At 35.2% G+C, this 21,638-nt stretch overlaps 1 protein-coding gene across 1 annotated transcript in view; it reads right to left on the minus strand.

The window, feature by feature from the left end:
* Positions 1-11,776: 11,776 nt before the first annotated feature.
* CNTN5 (contactin 5) overlaps positions 11,777-21,638 on the minus strand; it is a 227,958-nt gene continuing 218,096 nt past the window's right edge. The window contains exons 20-23 of the mRNA XM_042838727.1: positions 15,621-15,807; positions 15,040-15,152; positions 13,527-13,695; positions 11,777-12,116 (exon numbers count right to left, since the gene is read on the minus strand). Coding sequence (XP_042694661.1) covers positions 12,013-12,116; positions 13,527-13,695; positions 15,040-15,152; positions 15,621-15,807 — 573 coding nt within the window. The 3' untranslated portion in view covers positions 11,777-12,012. The remainder of the gene's footprint in view (positions 12,117-13,526; positions 13,696-15,039; positions 15,153-15,620; positions 15,808-21,638) is intronic.

Consider the following 21,638-nt stretch of genomic DNA (forward strand, 5'->3'; position numbering starts at 1 on the left):
CTCAGAGCCACATCCAGCCTGGCCTTGAATGCCTCCAGAGATTGGGCATCCACAGCCTCCTTGGGCAGCCTGTTCCATTGCGTCACCACCCTCTGTGTGAAAAACTTCCTCCTAATATCTAACCTAAACCTCCCCTGTCTCAGTTTAAAACCATTCCCCTTTGGCTTCTCACGGTCTATCCTCATAAACTCCTGTTTATGTGTTGCTTTCAAATACGGAAAGGCCACAATGAGGTCTTCCCCGAGCCTTCTCTTCTCCAAGCTAAACAATCCCAGTTCCCTCAACCTTTATTCATAGGAGATGTGCTCCTTTCCACTTTCTTAAATCTCACAGCTGTAAAAGAAAGCACTCGAGCTTAAATAATTAAGGTATAATTGTATTTCTTTATTTTTTAATATGGAAATGGAACTTATTGTGCTATGTGAAGTCTTGAAATGTAAAACCAGAAAATGTTCTCTTCAACATATTTTGTTTGATTTGATACATTTGATACAAATGCATTTGCTGTTAGCTGTACTGCAGAAACCTTTACACCCACGTAGAAGTTCCCAGCAAAGTCAGTATGAAAGATACTCTAAGCATAAGACAGAATTTACAATTTCTTTCTTGGTGAAAAATTTTCTTTGCCTGAAATGGGTTCATTGTTACTTTGAATTGAGCCTTACTTAAAAACTTCCTAGAGCTCACTGACATTTCCTTTAAAGTTAGAACTATTTTTCAAGTTAATAACACAGCACACTTATATACAAATCTGAGGTTACTTTACATATCTTCTTGAAAATTTCACTTTTCCAGTAGAATCATCTCTCCGTACCTGAAGCGCACTTATAGTGGATATTCTTATAAATGACTCTGAATATATTGCCATATAAATTTTGTTGCGTGCAGCAAAATCATTAATATTTTACAGTGACTATAGCATTAAAAACATGCTTTCGTGGAATGAAAAGGTTATGAAAATGAAATGTCATATACTATGATTTTGCCTTAAAGACCCTAGTCATTTGCACAGCACTCTAGAATGGTAGTATGAAAGAAAGAATGGTCTTTCGTTCTGATCAGTTTCATTCAGCACCCGAGGCCTCCTATTTCATGTAGCCTGTTACAGTTAGAAACCACCTGGAAAAGGTCACCATCTAGCCAAGTTACTTACTGCCTAATTAGGTTCTGGAATACCATGCATTAAGAAATATCATTTTAAAGAAATTCAAGGAACCCTATTGACAATCATAGAACTACAGAATCATATGAGTTGGAAGGAACCTTTAAAGGTCATCTAGTCCATCTCCCCCCACCTCCCTCCCCACTGCAATGAATAGGACACATACAGTAGATCAGGTTCCTTAGTGCCCTGCCCTGACTGTGAGTGACTCCAGGCATGGGGCATCTACCAAACATCTATTGGTATTTATCATGTATACCATGAACACATGTACACTCCTGCATATGTGTTTGGCAATGAAAGTGAATTGTGTATAAAACTACTACTTCAAAGAGAAAGAATTAGCAAACTCTTTTTGGCATCTTTTGCAAGCAAAGTTTTGTCTGCTGTAGCATCTAGGGAAACTGTTGATCTTAAAAACAGAGACTACATAATTGAGTGGAAAACTTTTAGCTATAATTTCTTCAGCATTTAACCAAAAAATTCAACGGCGAATATGCCCTGTATGATCCTTATTATCAAAGAGAAGCATGAGTCTGAAGGTTTGAGACATCCCACCATTATAATTGGGTATTGAAGCATGGAAATAATTTTAGCTTAAGGTTTAATTCTAACTTCTGTTACAGGTTAAAAAAAGCTGTAGACCAAAAGAGGAACAGTTATTTCAGATTCAATTCTGTAATATCAGTTTGGAAATTTTTTTTGATCTGGAACATGCCAATATATTTTGAAAGTTGGAAGGAAAACGGCATTTTTCTTTTTGCCAGTGGAAAAATATGTTTATTTGGACATCAAGAATCTTTGATTTTATTCTTTTTAAAAATCTATTGGGTTTTATAGGATCTGCATAGTTATACAACTGTTTTAATGCTGTTAATTTTTTTAGTATAATTCCAAATTATTACTGACGTGAGAAGGACATTTCAGGTTACCACTTTATGACTAACTGACTTGACTATCAAAAGGAATGTTCTTATATTTACACTTATTTTATATTATTTTTATTTATATTTATTTGATTTATATTTATTATACTATTTATAAATATATATATTTATATATAATATATAAATAATATATATATAATATATATATATAATATACATATTATAATATTATTATATTTACACATATTTTACTTATATTTACACTGTTTCATAGCTTTGTCCTATGCATATTACCTTTTCCTTCTAAGATGACTATCTTCAATAGGTGCATTCTTTTTTTTTCCAGGTATAATTAAGCTTTTTATATAAAGACTTCTGCTGCTTTCTCTTGGAATTTTCAAGTCTAAAAGTCACCTTTTCGATGAAGGATTAAAATTTCTGAATCAATTTTAAACCTGAATTGAAACCTTTTGCCTCTGCTGAGCATTGGTGAGGTTGCAGATGGAGTCCTGTACCCCCTTCTGGGCCTTGAATTGTAAGAGAGACCTAGAAACATTGGAAAAAAGTTCAACAGAGGGCCACCAACGTGATGAAGGGATTGGAGCACCTTTCCTGTGAGGAAAGGCTGAGAGAGCTGGCAATGCTCATTCTGGAGTAAAAGAGGTTCAAAGGGATCTCATCAATGTCCATAAATGTCTGACAGAAAGGTGCAAAGAAGACAGAACCTGGCTCTTGTCAGTGTTGCCCAGTGCCAGGGCAAGAAGCAATGGGTATAAACCAGTACACAGCAGATTCCCTCTGAATCCCAGAAGCACTTCTGCGCTGTGGGTGACGGAGCACTGGCACAGGCTGCCCAGAGGCTGTGGGGTCTCTTCCCTGGAGATCTTCCGAAGGTGCCTGGATGAGGCCCTGGGCACCCTGATCTGGATGCCCGTAATGGAGCAGGGACCCTTTGAATCCTTTCTCCATGGTTTCCTTTAGATCAGAGTGGGCATTTTGTCCGAAAACAGGTCTTGCAAGGCTATGCAGGAGCTATAAAGCTAATGTTAAAATGCTAAAATGAAAGCAGCTCTTCAGCAGCTACTTGGGTGAGTAGTGTTATTGAGGACCAGAATGAATGTCAGGGTTTTGTCTTCAATCAGTCCAGTATTACTGGTGGATGAAGAAATTTTCGCTTCAGATATGAAAAAGTCCTTTGAACGGAATCCCTCATATGGTCAGCAATTTAAAGTGGGATGGGATATACAGGCAACAAGGTGATAAATATGTTCACATAGGAATTCTGTATGCCTTCTATTAACTTGACCATTGAAAGAATGGTCAAGCTATGTTTCAAATTCACCAGAAATGAAATTTAAGTTCTTTCTTTATTTGAACTTTTTTTTCCCAGCTACTATTGTGCAGGTTCTGAGCTCAAAAATTATGCCATTTGAAATGATTCCAATTGTTTGTTTGTTTGTTTGTTTTTATTTGCTTGTGTTAGTTGTTTCTTTAACTCTACTTACTTACATTTATTTTCCACTCGTTTCCACTGTATTTGTGATCAGTGAGATCCCAGTTTCCTCTCCGAGTTCCTTGAACTGACAATATGCATTTATTTTTAAGCGTTGCTGTGCAGACAGTTTAGCTTTTGAAGACACTGAATGCAATACATTTATTTTTACAGAGAATTTCCTGAAAATCATAGCTCAGTGCCTCTATTTAGGAGCGCAGGGGACAGTTCAAACACTTTTTCTTTTTCCTCCCCTTTTGCATCTATGCTAGTTTGAGAGATTATTTCACTCTCTGATGTTTTTCACTATGCCTTTCTAGAAGCTCTGACTCCCTTAAAATTATAGGGCAAAATGAGTTACTCATTTTTCATAATCAGTTAATTCAAGATTTTCATATTAACTTGCATGGTTTAAAAATATAAAAAAATATCTTCTGTAGATATCCACAGATGATGCAATCAGAGATGGTGACCCAAGATCCTGCAGTCTAGGAGGAACTGTGTTCATTGTTGAGCCAATTATGTACAAGGCCTGGCAGCCTAGTCCAAAGCCTCTGGTGTTTACTCTCAGATGAAAGGGATTTTGTCTGATATAAAAGATATTAATATATTAAAAATATGGACCAATATACTAAACTGTGAGCCTTCCTGGAAGTGAAGTTATGAAACTAGAAAGAAGTAACCGAATTGCCCAGTTTTCAAATGCAGATATTCTATACTTTCTGTTGGTAGCATTTCAAATTACCTCAGGTATATTAAAATCATAGGGGATCATCCGAGGTATTTAGTTTCTGTATGTCTCTATAGAAACTTTAGCTGAAATATAAACAGACTCTAAAATCTTCCAGACTTAAGCACACAGCTTCCAAAGTCACTAGGTAGCTTAACTGTGAATCAGCAACAGCTTTTCTGGGGCAATTTGAACTTATCTATGTTTAGAACATTTGGGACCACTAAAAATTTGATTTGTTATGGAATGAACCAAACATAAATTTAATTTGAGAACACCCTTGGTAGTTTGAAAAATATTCTTCATTATCTTATAACCAGAAACATAACGTTTCAAAATGAAAATGTCGGTCATCAGACCTAGGAAGTTGTCTTACTATTTAAATAAGCTGCAAACCCAATGCAAAACACATCAAGACTTGTATCAATCCTTTATAAGCGCTAGTGAGAGCTGAATGCCAAACAGCTTCCCATGAGGCATGTTATGCTAATCACGATGGCAATCAGTTATTTGTCATTCTTGCAGACATGTATTTTCCATTTACGCTAACAGGGCGGTTGATTGGATTTTGTTCATTAAATGGGCAGAGTCAGAGCTGATCTTATAAACTGCTGCTCAAGTTAATTAGTGAGTGTGTGTATACTCAGAATCAGAAAACAAAGTTTTACATTTATAACCTACCTCAATCAGGCGTCTTTTCTACGTTACGCCAAAAATCATTCCAGTGAATTCAGCATAAAAGAAAGTAAAAATGCTGCATTTTCATTTTCCCCATTCTGTGACAGTCTCAGTGAATGTGATGTTCTTACTTATAAAAGACTTCCTATGAGCTATTTAATTTCGCTTCTACTGTTTTACTAAAACTCTCCTATGCACTGTGCCTAACTTAAAAGAGGGTGCAAGGATAGCAAGATCTATAGCGGAGTTTTGTCTTTATTAACAGCCTTTATTTGATTAGATATTAGCAGGTAACAAAAATGGCCAACAGCCTTTACCATAAGATTAGAATCTTGTCGAAAAATTAGCAGTAAGGATTCAAAAGTGGTGGAAATACTGGAGTTTGATTCCAGAGATCCAGCTTCTGCTCCTGCATTTTAGATATGTGTGTGGAGAGGTGGTTTTATTATCCTGAATACCTTCACAGTTTCCTCCTGTGTACTTGTGAGTGTCCCTTTGCAAAACATAATCAAATGTGTTTTTTAGTTTCACCTACAATAAATGATTTACAGAAGGATACCACAGATCTCATACACCTTTCCTTTCTCACTTGTGTTACCTGTCTGAGAGTAGATTTGATTGCTCTGGTTCTGGGAATAGGGGATATTGTGAAACAGCATCTTTTCAATAATAGAACTTTCTATGTCAAATAATTCAATATTTATTGGACAGATAATGTAGACTAACTCTGAATTTAAAGCACTTGAGTTCTTCCATTTCCAAAGAGGAGATTTGATGGTCTTTCACCATCTGCGTGCTTTGTCCATTGCACAGGAGAAAAACAGAAGAGAGTTAAGGTGCAATATCTTCTTTTCTATTGCCCACTTGTCTCCTAACTCAGGAGTCATTCCTTTTAACTTCTCCCCAGGAGGAAGATTTTCCAGGTGGTCACTTTGACCATTTTGCTGTCTTCACAATCTCTAAGTTCATTATGTCCTCCTCCTTATGTCTTCTTATCATATCAGTAATACGATAAAACTGAAACTTCATTGTGCAGAATTTTTTTTTTCACTGTAGTAAATAAAGTTAAATTATTTCCTGAAGGAGGGAAGGGTTGTAGGTGTAGGTATCCCCTGCATACTTGTCAGTATGCTGTCAAACCAGTTATTAAGGTGCTGTAGATCTCTTGTTCTAAAGGACTTTCAGAATTATTGTTCTCATTAAATGAGTAGTCTAGTTGAGTTTTTGGCTAATCTAGTGCAGTCGTGCTCAAATGGAGGAAGATATTTCCACTCTTGTATGTTTGGCGGGGAAGAGATGACTTGTTGGAAGGCAGTCACTGCTAGGTCAAGATGCTGGGTTAACTTCAGGCTAACCTCAGGGGTAATTATGGCTGCCTCTGTATTTTTTCCCTGTCCCATATACATATGTACACTTCTGCACTTTTTCAAAGATGGGGCAGAGGAAGAAAGAAGCTGCCTATGGCCCAACAGGACAGGATGAAGTGTTTCTTTAACATCTCTGTAGTGGAGCAGGAGAAACACTCAATGTACCTTGGATGATTTTGGGCAGGATAAAAAAGCAGTGATTAATTTGCACCTCAGCTCCCTTGAAAATTTTCGGATCACTGGTGGATCTCTCTCCTTTTTAGAAGCTTGAAAAATTTGTGTTTGCCTTCCTCAAGTTACAAAAGAGCAAATATAAGTCTTATACTCTCACTAATCCATCTGACTGCCCATGTATGATAATCTAATGGCCCTAAGAGTGTGGACATTCATGTTCTTTTTTCTACCTGAAGCACATGGTAAACTTTATTATGTGAGCGTATGTATAGAAATGTATAATCACATAGAAAGACTCTTCAAAATAATTATAGATTTGGGTGTGTATATTGCACAAAAATAAGGGATTGAGTTATAGAAAAATAAATAATTGATTTCAGTGTTGATTTCTGCATAGGGAAAGTTCTGAAGGAGTATCAGAGAGAATACCCTGTTTGATTATGCAGTCTTAAAAAGTAACTTTTGTAGAAGATATGTGGGTGTATTATTTCTAAAACTTTGGCCCAAATATGCTACAAATACTTTCAGTTTCTTTTTATTTGCTCTTTCTTTTACTGAAAGAAAATTGCATCAGTTTCCTATCTTATTTTCTCCATGAAAATCAAAATATGCAGAATATATTCACTTTTTATTAACACGTATTGCATGACTTTATTATTCCTTTTGTTAGTTTGCATCTTGTATCTTTTAGGAAGACACTCGTTATTATTTTTTAATTCTTAGAAACAATGAGTGACATAAAATTGGAGAGGAGAAAAATTAATGTTTTTCTGTGGCCAGACATATATCTTTTTCACTGTCATTAGTAAAAGATAAATCAACAGGCATCATAGTTTTCTTTATGAGTATTTTCTGATACTAGGTAGGTTTATTATGTGAGCTGGGCTGCTTAGTTAATAATCTAACAATGGAAAAGGAGTGCAAGAGGGAGGAATGACTGCACATCTACACATCTGTGCCAGTTTGCTCAAGCAACTGACAACTCTGTTAAGCAAATATTGAAATTGCTCATATATAATTTCTTACTGAGTTTTCTCCTTGGCTTGTGAATCTTTAGTACACACATACTTTCATAATCTTATTTGAAGTATCAAAAAAAGAGTACCATAATAAAGATGAAGTGAATGGTCAGGTCTATATTTACTAGAATGGAGAAAAAAGTCTTAGAGCCTTAGCTTCATGGCATGTATTATTAGAAGCAGCCTGTGGGTAGACATGCTAAGGGAGGCTCTTTGTAATATCCTAAAGCCATCTAACTTACAGTAATAAAGTGCTGCTCATTTTGTTCTGACACCGTTTTACTTCAAAACATAAGAAGAAAGTAAGAAGGAAAGTGTCTTAACTTCAGAGGAACTGGGATAATTGCCATAAAAAGGCAAGAATGGATTGTGGTCTAATAGAAGTTCTGATAGATATGGATTTTCTACATGCACAGTTCTGCATGTCAGCAAAAACAGGTCATTACACTTTTCCGTGACATTCCTAACTAATTTAATGGAAGTCCTGATATAATATTCTATTTAAGCCATACCCATTTTGAAATCGAAGTCTCAGTTCTAATGGTGGCTGTGGCAATCTATTTTTATTTTTAGAATGATCCTTTTGACTTCTTAGAATTTTGCAATGTCACTTACCCTGTAAACATGCATTTCATAAAGAAGTGATTGGGGATTATTAAAATGTCAAATGAAAATATCAAAAAGAAAATATTTGCTATAATTGAGTCATCCGCTATTACGTTTTTCCCCAAAAAGGTTAAGTGTCTTTTTGAAATCATCTTTTTTCTTGTGATTTTTTTACAGAAATTGTTTCAAGTATAAGACAAAGAAAACAATACTTTTCAATAGAACTTGAAACTATCATGTTGTCCTTTTGTATCTACATGGCTGTGGGATGCTTACGACACCTGAAAGGACATTACACATTCCAGAAAAATCCTAGAAAGTACTTCACTAAGATGAATTGTCCTTGGTGGCTTTCTTGTAAAGCTCTTTCAAGATATTTTAATATTCCGAAGAGCTTTTATCTCGGGGGTTAATTTGCAGTCTTATTGAGAAGTGTTTATTACTTATAGTTTAATGTTAAAAGATCCAGCTTACTTGTGGCTTTCAGTTATTCAGTTATGAAAGTAATAACTGCCCAGGAAAACCAACACAGATCAGAAATTAGAAAGATGCAAAAATTATTTGAACTTCCACAGTCAGTATTCCAGATTCATTGTTTTCTTTTTGAAAATCATGTAAATAGAAGATTGTTGCTGTTGGAATCCAGAAATGTCTGTGTCACTCTGTTGTATACCAACATAGTTCAGGAGCTGACAGGAGATAGATAAAAGTCAATAAAAAGAGAATTATTTATTAAAAAGATCTAATGTTACAAGAACAGTACACAGGAACTATTATATTACTGTGTCTTCCACATTATATACCATTATATATAGTATATATACAGGTTGCATACAGTATATCTAACATTTTGATATGGGCCATGATGGTAGCTTTCTTTTTCACTGCAAAACAAATTTTCTTAATAGTTGTTCTTTTCCAGACAGATATTGTGGCATTATACAAAAATACAGTCTCCTCAATGATGCTAGACTGCACTATTACAAACTTTTACATGAAAAAGGAAAGAGTTCTTCAATGCAACTAAAAGATACGTCATGATAAGGAAACATCCTACTACAGAGTCACATGTAATATGTAGGTACTGAAACATTTAAAACGTATTTTGCATCTAAATATATTAATAAACTTATTTTGTTCATGTTGAATATAAAATATATCCCTTTTTTGTCCCTGCATTACAAATGCATTACCTGATGGTATGTCAGTGTTTCTATCTGCATTTTGTACTAGAGATTGAGATATAGCTAGATGTAGCTCTATCTCCTCATAGGACTTCCAATCTTCTTATAAAGCACAGCCATTTATTGTATTCAGAAAATTAACTAAACTGTCACCAGGAGTGACTCTCACCTTTTCGAATACTCTGAAACATACTGCATTGGCAAGCATCTGTATAAAAAATAGACGAAATTATGCTTAGCAAATTTATAAAATAGCCGTTTTATTTTTTGGTTCATCACTTCATTCTTGTTCATTTTAACCTTTTGAAGAATGATAGGTTGCCAGAGCAAGCTCTCTGCTCAGTAGCAATGCTACAGCTTTGCAAACCACAACAGGTAGTTATTTCCTTTGAGTTTGTTCTTCGGTGCATTTCACCTTCCTGACTTTCACTTCATACATTCCTACAAACAGGGGTGGATACAAGTAGGTCTCCTGTTTGTAACTATACAGCATTCTGGGCTCAGCTCGTCATTCTGCCCTTGTTTACCTAGTTTTAACTAAGTACATTTGAAGCTTACATCTTCAGATTATTTTTTTTTTAAATATTTGTGGGTGTCATAGAGTGATAGAATCATAGAATATCCCAAGTTGGAAAGGACTCACCAGAACCTTCAAATCCAACTCATGACTCCGCACAGAGCCTCCTGAAAACTAAGCCATATTTTAAGAGCATTTCTGAATAGTTTTCACAGAATCACAGAATCACAGAATTGTAGGGGTTGGAAGGGACCTCCAGAGATCATCGAGTCCAACCCCCCTGCCAAAGCAGGTTCCCTACAGCAGGTCGCGCAGGTAGGCATCCAGGCAGGTCTTGGAGAGTTTTGGAACTCTGGCAGCCTTAACACCACGACCACTGCTCTGGGAAGCCTGTTCCACCCTCTCTATGAAGAACCTTCTCCTAATATCCAATCTCCACCAACAAATAAAGTTTTAAAGAATGAAGTTGAATAGTCTCTGAAAAATTCCAGTGTTAAATATTCAAAAGGAATGTAGTCATCTGTCAGATTTTTAGCTTGCAAGCATTTCACTTCCTTTTAAAGATACTAAGAAAGGGCATAATTGGAGTATACATTCCAAGTATTACTTTGCTAGTGAGCTGGCAAAATAATAGCATTTTTGTCACAGAACCTATGAACCGAAACAGCTTTGCATCAAAATTTTTAGAAGGATGGGCAGTTGGAAGAACTATGCTAGTAAGACTTGCCTCTTAAACACTTTCAATTTTTGTCCAGATGAAGTGTGTTCATTCTTGTCACAATAGTTAGACATTCATGGTAAAAATCCATCCCTCGTAACATCACGTGTACCTTAACTGAACAAACAAGCACATCGTATACAATGGGGATCATTTTGATTCAGGTGCCAATGTATGGAAATGCCTTCACATGTAGAAAAATTGTCCAAATTTTGTATTGAGTGAAAAAAGCTTTTGGACAGCAAAAGCAGGTATTAGAACTGATAGCACACAATTCCTATCAGAATAATTTTATCTATAGAGCTATAGAAACAGTTCTAGGTAACAAAATAATTGTAATAATGCTCACTGATAATTATACAAAATTTTTTTTCAAACACTATTCTCCAAGATTTGTCCTGCTACAGTATGTATGTGTGAATGACTACATTCCAAAATATTAATGCTCTCTCTGTTATATGCCTTTATATATGCATTAACTGGATTACCAAATACATGAAGTATACAATGTTATCTAAAAAAATGGGCCCAGAATTAAAACAAAGAAGGAAATGGTTGGAAAAAGTAGCTTTGACTTCTTGGATTGTTTTATTTGCTCACGTAGCAGCCTAGTCTAAGTTTGAATGCTCAGTGGAGTTTTCATTGCCATATGCATTAGGAATTTTTTTTTTTATTTCCTATTGAAAATAAATACTTGATTGCTTTGACATTAAATCATGCAGTATTTGATGAAAAACAATGGCACTTGTTTCCTTTAAAGTTTATATTCAATTATATTCAGTTTACCTCAAAATAAAACAAATGGCTTATTTTCAACTCCACTTTGCCACTTTTCGAATGTTCTGTCTAGTATTGTATTGACTATATATATATATATTTCTATTTTAATGTGTATTTATGCATTTTAAGAACAAACTCTTGGTATTTTTGCAAAGCATACATATGTCAATTATATTTTTCTCTCTCTCTTGTCAGTAAGAACAGCCAACCATGTGGAATGCAAGAAGTGTTAGATGAACTTGTATCAAACTTTGTTCTCTAGTTAAAGAATGGGGTGGTTTTTTTTTTTTTTTTTTTTTTTTTTTTTTTTCTGAGCCAAACAGATGTACTGTACTAGACATCACTGTTTAAACACCTAATGATACATAACTGGGGTCACCAAAATTGAACATATTATAAAAGTAAAGTACATTTGACAGAAATTACGTTTGCTTACAAAAGTTTATTACATACAATCTGCATATTTTTGGGCCAAGAAATGTCCCCTTTCCCAGAGGACTTTTACAAAAACTTAAGAGAAAAAAACCTGATGAATTTTTGACTGTGTCTCCAACACTCCTCTAAGTGCACCACAGGTATTTCTATGGGTCTTTGAGCATTAGCTTGGGTTTCCTGTTGCTCCACACACATAAAACTCCATCCCTTGTTGTTATCAAGCTAAAGCAAATAAATAACAACAACAACAAAGTCCGCAGTCTTCACCATGAACTTGAAGGAACCATGAGTACCAAAAGCAATGTTACAGAGGATGAGGAAGTAGAGAACATATGTAAGGTGGACTGAGCACTTGTTACTTTACCTCCTGAAATGGAAAGGAAAGTAATTAAAGAAGCATCATCGTAAACAAATCTCAGTACATTTAGACACTAAATTTTACTCAAAATTTTTATGGTTTAATACTGAACAAAAATCTAACTTTTGGGCAGAGTAAATCCAAATTAGGTTCCCTAGACAGACATAAGGAAATGAGGTATAATGATGATATCTATAGAAACTCACATGCTGAATTCTCACATTCACTCTGTAAATTAATAGAAAATTCAAAGAGAACAAGTAAGTTTCATGCCTTAATCTTCATAAAGAATTAGGCTGCAGAAGGTACCCTGCAAACATTCTTCTTGGAAGAAAGAATGAAAGCTTATGATTGATACTGATGTTTGTTTTGGTCTTTTGACCTGTAGGCCAGTGATGTTTTTAGATCATAGCAGAGTCTCTTAATTACAGCTGAAATTTTAAGTACAGATTGAAGTTTTAAGCTTATACTCTTCATAGCACTAAGGACTAAAAAACAATGCTTAAGAGAACTGAAGTAAGCGTTAATAGAAAGTTAGAATTAAGATGCCATATTCTCTTAGGAAAAATACAATGTTGTTTATTTATTTTCTTCCCACTAGTCTGCACATTTTTTCTTAAGTTTTTAATACAGTGATACTTCAAATTCTTTAACATATTGCTTCAACTGAAGAAAAAGAAGTTAGTCATCATCAGTTACATAATGATAATTACGCTAATACTGTTACTATTATGACTGAATAAGTCATATCTAATCAAGAGAATCAGTTGAACTCACAGAGAAGCACAACTTATTTTCTAGCATGGACACGCACAGGGGATTCCGGTACCTAAGTGAAAAAACTTGAAGGTATTTTAGCTGTGTTAGATGTTATCCCTCCTTCAGGTGCATAATGGTGCATTCTGTGTATCCTCTAAGTCCTGTATCATATCTACAAGCTCTGAGTAAAAGTTTGAGATACCTTAAAACATCTTGTTGCCTTTATATGCCAAATTATGTAAAAATATTTAAATTCTGGCTCTCTGATGAATTGCTCTCCAGGCTTAACTACTTGTCTGTATGGATTATGTCTCCGGTAACTGTACTGGAATTTGAGACACCTATCACCCATGTAGACATCCATAACTCAATTAGTTTTCTAGATGTAACCTTAAAAAGGCACAGATTTCTTGCATATTCTATATCTGTTCATCAGCCCCACACGAATGCCTGAGACACTCATGAGAATCTCAAATGGTGTTAGATGACCACGTTGTAGCACAGAAAATTAATATTTCTATCAGTGATTTTGTCTAACTGCTAGGGAAGTGTGAAAACAATTTTTATCATGTAGAGAGTAATGCAGGTTTGTTTGCTTTTTAATGAACTTTGCTATAATTGTGATATCTGCCACTCTTCCAAATATAAATGTAGCCTTACCTGCATAAGATGGAACTCTAATCTGGGGACTAGCAGTCCCATCGCCTCCTTCACTGACTGCACAGATCTCAATAATGTAGACACCAACATCAGGAAGAATTACCACTGCGGAAGTTTTCTGTGTTTCTATAACTTGACTGTTGCTTTGGCCTTCTTGCCTAAGTAACACCTACGGCCAATAAAGCAGATAATGGTCATGGAGATCATTCAAGTTATATATCAGACATTCTGTGCATACGATACAGTCACTGAAATGTTAGATCCTTCATGATTTTGTTAAGGAAAGCAGTCATCTGCTTTTACATCTACCGTCTTTGCTCCCTCTCCTCCCACACAATACGGCTTCCAAACAGTAACAGGCAAGTATATTAGTGATTAATGAATGAGAAAAGATTTTGAATAGGATCCAAAGCAAGGATATAGGACTTGCTGCCTTCAACTGTTAGGTGTTACACAATATTTTTCCAGTTGACAAACTTTCTTTAAGATGCCTTTTGGGTTTCATTTGATTAAATTCTCATTCCCACATTCATATAGATATTCACAATTTTGATGAAAGAATTTAGTTTCAAATGTAAGAAATTCCCTAAATAAAGTCCTTACTGTCTACCTTAGCTGGCTAAGTCAACTCCAAATAGCTCAGATTTACCCCTGTGTCTCCTTTGAAACTCAATACATGCTTATGTGAAGTGGGAGAAATGTACTTAGCTGCCTTTTTGGTATTTCAGCATAAGGGTTTTTGTTTCCAGAAAAAAAAAAGGTCTAGGGAAATGTAAAAAAGCATCCACTCAAAGTTTTTCAGGATCTCAGCAGTACTGATAAAGGTTAAATAACTTTCTGGCTTACTGAATCAATTTACATTTTCATGGTGACATTTCTTCTTGTTTCTAATGAGATACCAGATTGTAGTCTAGTGAAATGGTTATACATACGCTTCAGGTTACCCACAGAAACCTCACTAAGAACATAGATTCCTTTTCTTTTAAATTTAAAATTTTAATGAATTCCATCACTTTTTATAATTTGTCAAATAAGTATTAATTGGTATTTTGCTGTTTAGAACTCCATGATTTTAAATGCCAGATGACTGTTGAACATCAGCAGCATAATAATTAAAAACAAACATTAAACATAAAAAAAAATTCCTTCATAAAAATATTAATTTCATTGCAAGATGTCTGACTCTTCTGCACCTCATTAGCTCCTACTGTACACACAGTTAAATTGAAGTGTTCATAGGAAAGTAATCTTACTGGTAGACACTTCTCAGCCAGATATGATGAATTGATACACTCAGAGCTTACTTAGTTTATAATCTCAGTTTGAAAGTCATAACACAGAAAATATTGGGACATTTAGCACTTTTCAATTTTATGTATTCTTTTTATAGTGAAAACTGATTTCAGATAATCTGTATAGTATACAGAAAACTGCCAAGAGAAAAAAAGAATATAGGGAATAGGAGTTATTGTTTAGAAGAGAGAAAAGTTCGTGAAGGAGGGGAGGCACTGACCTTGTATCCCATTACCTCAGATTCATTAGCTAGAGGTCTGACTGGCTCCCATCCAAGGGACACGTGAGAACCATCCTGTATCCACATAACATTACTTGGTGCTTGGCTGGGAGCTGGGAAGAAGAAATAAAAACATATATATAAATATATTTTTAGAAAGTTGCTTTAAAATGAAATCAAAATTATGTCAGTCTTTTACTATATTTACAACTATAAGTGCTAACAGGCTTCTAGCTGGAGTTTTGCTATTTTTTTCCTCCATACTCCATTATATTTTTTTCCAGAATTATCATTTAATAGATTGTGGTGGATTGTCTCAACCTAACCCATAGATTCTTCAGAACTTACAACTTGGAACTGTTTTATCTCTGTCAAAAATACATTGTATATTAGGAAGATTATCTTTGTTATGAATGTAAAGACATCTGAATTCACATCTCTGTATAGAAGTAAAGATACATATCAGAGCTATAAGTGATTCCTGATTATTATATAATATCTATGTATTTTATTATATATGAAGAGGACAGTTTGCTTTCTGACTGCTTCTTTCTTTGGGCAAAGTTACTGAGATCACTTACGGGACTTCTTGGTTGCTACACGCACAGCAGCGCTGGGTGGTCCATACCCTGCAGCATTGTATGCCCGCACAGTTAGGTGATATAATGTATTTCCTTCTAATCCTGTCAGAAGGAGAGATGACTCATTTCCTGCAGTTTTCACCTTTTCTGCTGCTTCTTCCTGTTCCATGTCTTTCCAGTAACCAATCTGCCAACAAATGATCAAAGGAAAGATTAATACACACATTTGGAATGCTCAAGATTTACATATTTTCCTGTGGTACTTTTCTTTTCCAGTCCTGTCTGTTGTCTGATCGTCTTTTTGTCTGAAGTGAGAATCAGAACATCATGGAACTACTTAAAATGTGTCGAATTGCAGTGCACTGACAGAAAGATGTGACTAGCAAGATCAAAGATTAGAAGATGAGCACTGGCAGGAAGTCAAAAGTATTTCAGGGAATTCAAGAGGAGCTCAATCATTTTTAAATTACAAGAAGTATCTATCTTCAGCCGAGGACGCTCGGGCCATATCAGTTCAAAAATGACATAAGCAATATTCACTTCCTGGCTCTGTAGAGTTCAGAGCTGCCAGGTATTTAATCAACGTAATGAACAGGAAATGACAAAATACCTGAGGAAATCTTGCACTGAACTGGAAAATCTTATCTGAATGAAAAGAAGGAAGTGGATACAGTTTTAGTTCTTGAATATAGATGTTTCCTGTAAATGTAATTTTGATTGTTGATTAGCCTGCCCTTTCTTTCCAGGCATAGCAAGTCTAAATTTGGTGGCCTGTGGTCCATATCGCTGGTGTTTGTGTTGAATTTATTATAATTTCAAAGAAGGCCTAATACTGAGCTATGAATTTGTCTAGTCTCTTTCCTCAGAGACTAATATTTGCAGGGTTTAACTGGAAGAAAAACTGAAACAATAATATCTCTCGCTAATGTATCTAGGTGACTTCCACCTAGTTCTCACAGGACACTCTTTTCCCTAACAGAAGATGTCACTAATGTACCATTCAAATAGCTATATTCAGTCTACCATTTTTCATGATGAGAACTACTTGCACTTATTCCACGTTTTGACCTTTTCTGTGAAATCTGTTATTTCATAATAAGTTATTCATATTATATCTGGATACATTTTCCTCTGAGAAAAAGGTCATAGGAAATACAACACTTTTGAGAATATATCCCAGAAAATACTGAATGAAAAAGCGCACGGGATTCATGGAAAAATAAGACCAATGAGTACAATACTGATCTTTTATGCCAAGGCAGCCATTAAATATATATATATTGGCGTAAAATATATATGATACATATATATACCCAGAAAGACCTGAGGTCTTTTGAGGTCATATCTTCACTGAAATAAAGTGGCTGTGTTCCCTTTGATGGAGTGTGTATCAGTTTGATCCAACACAGTTATCAACTTCCTTAATTGCAAAATTTGTGTACATATTGCATTAATTCTTACTTTGATTACACATTAGATAGCAAATCTATCTATGTTCAACAGTTGTTGAAATAAGTACGATTCTGAAATACATAGGTATTTCACTTCCTGAAAGCTTGAGTAACATTGTTAGTATCTGTAGCAACATCTATTCACATCTTCCTTGGAAGGAAAGAAGAATTAACAACCAGTCATTTACATTTTAGAACTGAAGATCTAGTTATTATCTGCTGGGCAGTTAGATGAGTTCATTTTACTTCTAATGCATCTTTACAGGCACAGCACTATAATATTGAGGGTCATATAGTATTATCAGTGTATGAATGGATAATGAGAGAGTCATTGTCCTGAAGACCCTATTAACCAATTAGTCAACTCTGCCAAAGATCTAACAAAGAATGATCAGAAGGAAAAGTGGTTTGCCCAAGATCACACCAGTGGACAGTGAGTGGACAGTGGCAGGGGTTGAAATGCATCAGAAGCAGTGAAATTCTTATTCTAAGACAGCCAGGAAAAAAAAATTGAAGTAGCTCAGTAGGTGTCACTGTGGTAGCTAATTCAGAGCATACCATGTCCCAGTATACATGACAGTAGACAGAGTTTTGCACTGAAGCTTTGTTTTGTTGTGAAAACATGATTTTCCAGATATTGCTTGTGTCCATCATGGCTTATAAAGCTCTGAAGTTAATTTTATTTTATATGTTAAGTCTGCAGAAATAATGGCATATTCCTTTACTACTGCTACACCACGTGACAAAGGTGTTGCTCCTTGACATAGGGTTGTATTTTGGGGAATTAACATATATGCTTTATTAACCAGCAAAAACGTGAAACGCGAGTGGCATTGTTTCTATTCAATATCTCCTGTACTTCAAAGCCTTTAAATGTTTGGTTCCTGCTTTTGAAATTCTCCTTAAAGTTTTACCAGGTGAGTTTGGACTTTGATCTCAAAATAGGCTTCTATCTTTCTCTATATGAGTACAACTATGTGTTGAGCTAAATGAGCTCAAGGAAAAAGTGATTAAAAAACTCAAATGATTTTTAACAGATGGGAAAGCTAACACTGATTTGTACTGGTGTGGAAATACTGCAGATCTTAAAAGTTGTTGGACAGGTTTCTTAAAACAGAGGATTTGTTTATGTACAGTTACATGTACATTAACAAAAACTAGTTATTTTCTGCAGCCTTAATTGGTCAAAAGTTTTCATTAATGATAACTTTGAATATTAATATATCATACAGCACAAATTACAGAATCACAGAATTGCAGGGGCTGGAAGAGACTTCAAGAGATCATTGAATCCACTCCCCTGCTAAAGCAGTTACCCTACAATAAGTCGCACAATCTCTCTAGGAAAACTGTTTCAGAGGTTCCAAATTACCTATTCCAAAATACCTGTTCCAAACCACAAAAGTTTAATGCATATTTTAAAAAAGAAAAGAAAAAAAAACATTTGCTTTGTTTAATACATTCTTGCTTGCAAGGTTTTAAAATTTTTCTGTTCTTTCTTTTGTTTGCCATCTAGAGAAAGTTTTCATATCAAGTTTCCAGGAAACCACATCTTTTTGAGGGAGAGAGGGCAATAATGATTAAAAAACTGAGAAGATACAGGAACACATAGTCTTCTGCTTTGTCCTGACAGTTTATTAAATAATCCTTGAAAGTAAGACATCACATCATAGACATTGCGCTACCTTAACATTTTTGAACTGCTAATACTCACAGACAACTTTCTCAAAGTTTTAGGTTTAAAGATATCTTAAATAATACTTTTCTCCCCAACCATTTTACATGTTTGTTTTATATGTTCATGACAGCACTTCCTAATAACTAATTGCAGGTCCTCTTCTCTAAATTCAGTACAGTAAGAGTTACAGTCTGGATATTCTGGATATGTTGGCCAAGGTTCCAAATAAGGCAATTCAAATACGAGCCTGAAGTAGCTAGGATGAATAGAGAGGTTTCTTGAAGGCTGGATAAAACACAGAAAATTTCCCGGTCTCTCTGATTTACCAACACCAACGGTTCTGATGTAACTGAAAATGAACTTGGAGGGATATCAGAGTACAGAAGGTGCTTGGAAGAAGGAAAGAAAAGTGAGCTGAAAGAACTGCTGCTAGCCCCGAAAAAGAGAAGCCATGATTCAGATTTCACACAACTTGTTCTTATTATCATTCGCAGAAAATCTTTTGGCTCCTTGAGCTTGCACAGTGTGCAGTTCCCCAAATATTAGCACCAGCGCAAAAGCAGCAGTAGAACCGAGCACTTAGAACAGAAAAAGTACATTTACTGCTGCTTTTTGCATCACCTCAACATACTGGTGTGAGTGTTTTCAGAACAAGATGAAATGTTCCTGCAAAAATGCCAATCAACCTCAGTTACATGGCTTTCATCATAATCATTGCTGACTAAAAAGGAGAAAGAAAACACTGTTCAGTAAGCCTAGGCTTTGGGTCTTCCCTGGAATATCTTACATCCTCCTCTTTTTTCAGGTACTCCTATCTTCAGCATAGTCCTGCATACACCTGAGATGAAGTCTCATATTGTAGCTCAACATTGAGAAGTATCATCAAATATCTAGTCATATTTTCCAATGAAAAATCAATAAATTTTTAGGTTTCTGATTTTGGTTAATAGAAAATAGCAGTCTTGCAGCAAACAATTCATGACACAAAAGTGAATTAATGAGACACACATGACACTGAAAATAGCATGGATCTCTTGAGACCGTCATGAAAGATCTAAAATGTGATCCATACCCTAGGGACTTGAAAAGCTGTTGGAATCCTGTGAGAAATGCTTGTAGCTGTCAGGATTTTAGAGGGATTTTTGTAATTTTATAGGCTAAGTTGACATATTTAAAGCTATCCAGTTGCTTATTACATGTTTGGGAAAATTCATTCATTCCAAAAGCAAAATCTGGTAAATTGGTATTCAGTCTGATGAAACTCTAATTCTTCTTTTTCTGTCTTGCTTTACTAGTCTTTGGTAAAAACACTGATATACCCTTTCTAATCTACTTTAAGTAACCTGAGTAAATTAAAAAAGTAATTCCAAAACCATGTAGATGTAATTCTTATTGTATAAACAGACAAAAAACATCTAAGGAACAGCAAAAACTTTTAGATGTTCCTCTTTGAAAAGAGATTCAAGATTTTCTGTTTTTTATCCATTTTGGTTGTGAGATAATCTTTTGATTTGCTTAGTCAAACTCCTACCCTTTAGGGGAATTCAAATGGCAAAGACATGAGATTTGAGATCTGTACTTAATATTAGCTGGAAAAGAATAAATAAAATAAAAAATATGTTCTTCCTGACAGTAATTCTTTCCCTTTCCCTTCCCTACCAGTGAGTGACAAGGAAAATATTGCTTAAGGCTGAAATAGATTTTATAACCTTTGGGTTATGGATTCTAAACAGTATTAACCACACACTATATTTTTCTACCATTCTGACAAAGTTTTCAAGCTACTTCTACTTCATCAGAGTGTGGCTGGCACATATTTAGTAAGGTTGAGCAGACAGCTGACAAATCTGTGCTGAAGTCAGGAATAATATGTGCTTTGGAAGATGCAAATGAGTATTGCAAACCTTGCATAAAACTCATGTGACATAACAGTTAACACTGCCTTTCAGGGATGACAATGTGCAATTGGACAAGTTACTGTGCCTTTCATTACTCCTTAGTACGAAGTGCAAACAGGGCTGGAGTGAAACTGGGTCACTCCAGACTTGTCTGTATGTAGTAAATCCTCTGTCACTTTTGTTGATTAGAGATCAAGCATTCAACCGCTAGAATATAACACCTCCCCCTTCTATAATACTACTGCTAAAAGGCTAGGAAATCTAAAGTGTGTGTAGGTGTTTGTCTCTGCTGTGGTGGCCATGGACAGAATACCAATTGAGACATAAGAACAGACTGTCTGGTCAGATTAATTTGCACGGGGTGGGGTGACACATGCTTTAGAGACAACATTGTACTCATCGTCCATTATAATTCCATATTAGGAGATAATTGTTAACAAAAAAGAAATCATTCATCTCTTTATCAGTCACTGGACTTTTGCATGTTTTTTATTTGCTATTTGAGGATTACTAGATCTACAGGCTGTATTCTTCACTGTCCTACATGTGATAAAACCTTGAAAACCAGTTTTTAGCTTAAATTTGTGTTCACCAAAACTGAAGAAAGGGATGGGAAGGAGATTTTTTGCTATACAGGATCCTTCCTTTTGCACCAAAGGAATGGTTTGAAGAAATACTGTCAGTATTTAAGCAAAATTGGACTTAGAGTTCCTAAATTGATACTGGAATGCACTGACTCACTACACTGATCCTTTCTGATGAAATCTTTCCCAAAAACAGAACTGAAAACTCTAGCAATATCATCCTCGGATTGTGTTCTGTCCTGCTGAATCATTCAGGGCAGTACTATCTGCTCTTCTGTTTATTGAGCAAAGGCAGCTGTGAAAATCACTCTTTCTGGGAATGGGAATGAAAAGGGCAAATACTATTCCCTGAAATAGTTCTTTGTCAGAAAGTGAGCAAAGAAATTCTGTCTAAAAAGAGGGGAAAA

The sequence above is a fragment of the Centrocercus urophasianus genome, unplaced genomic scaffold (assembly GCF_019232065.1).
Source record: "Centrocercus urophasianus isolate 14NV4802_14NV808 unplaced genomic scaffold, USGS_Curo_1.0 seq_9, whole genome shotgun sequence".
Taxonomy (NCBI): Eukaryota; Metazoa; Chordata; class Aves; order Galliformes; family Phasianidae; genus Centrocercus; species Centrocercus urophasianus.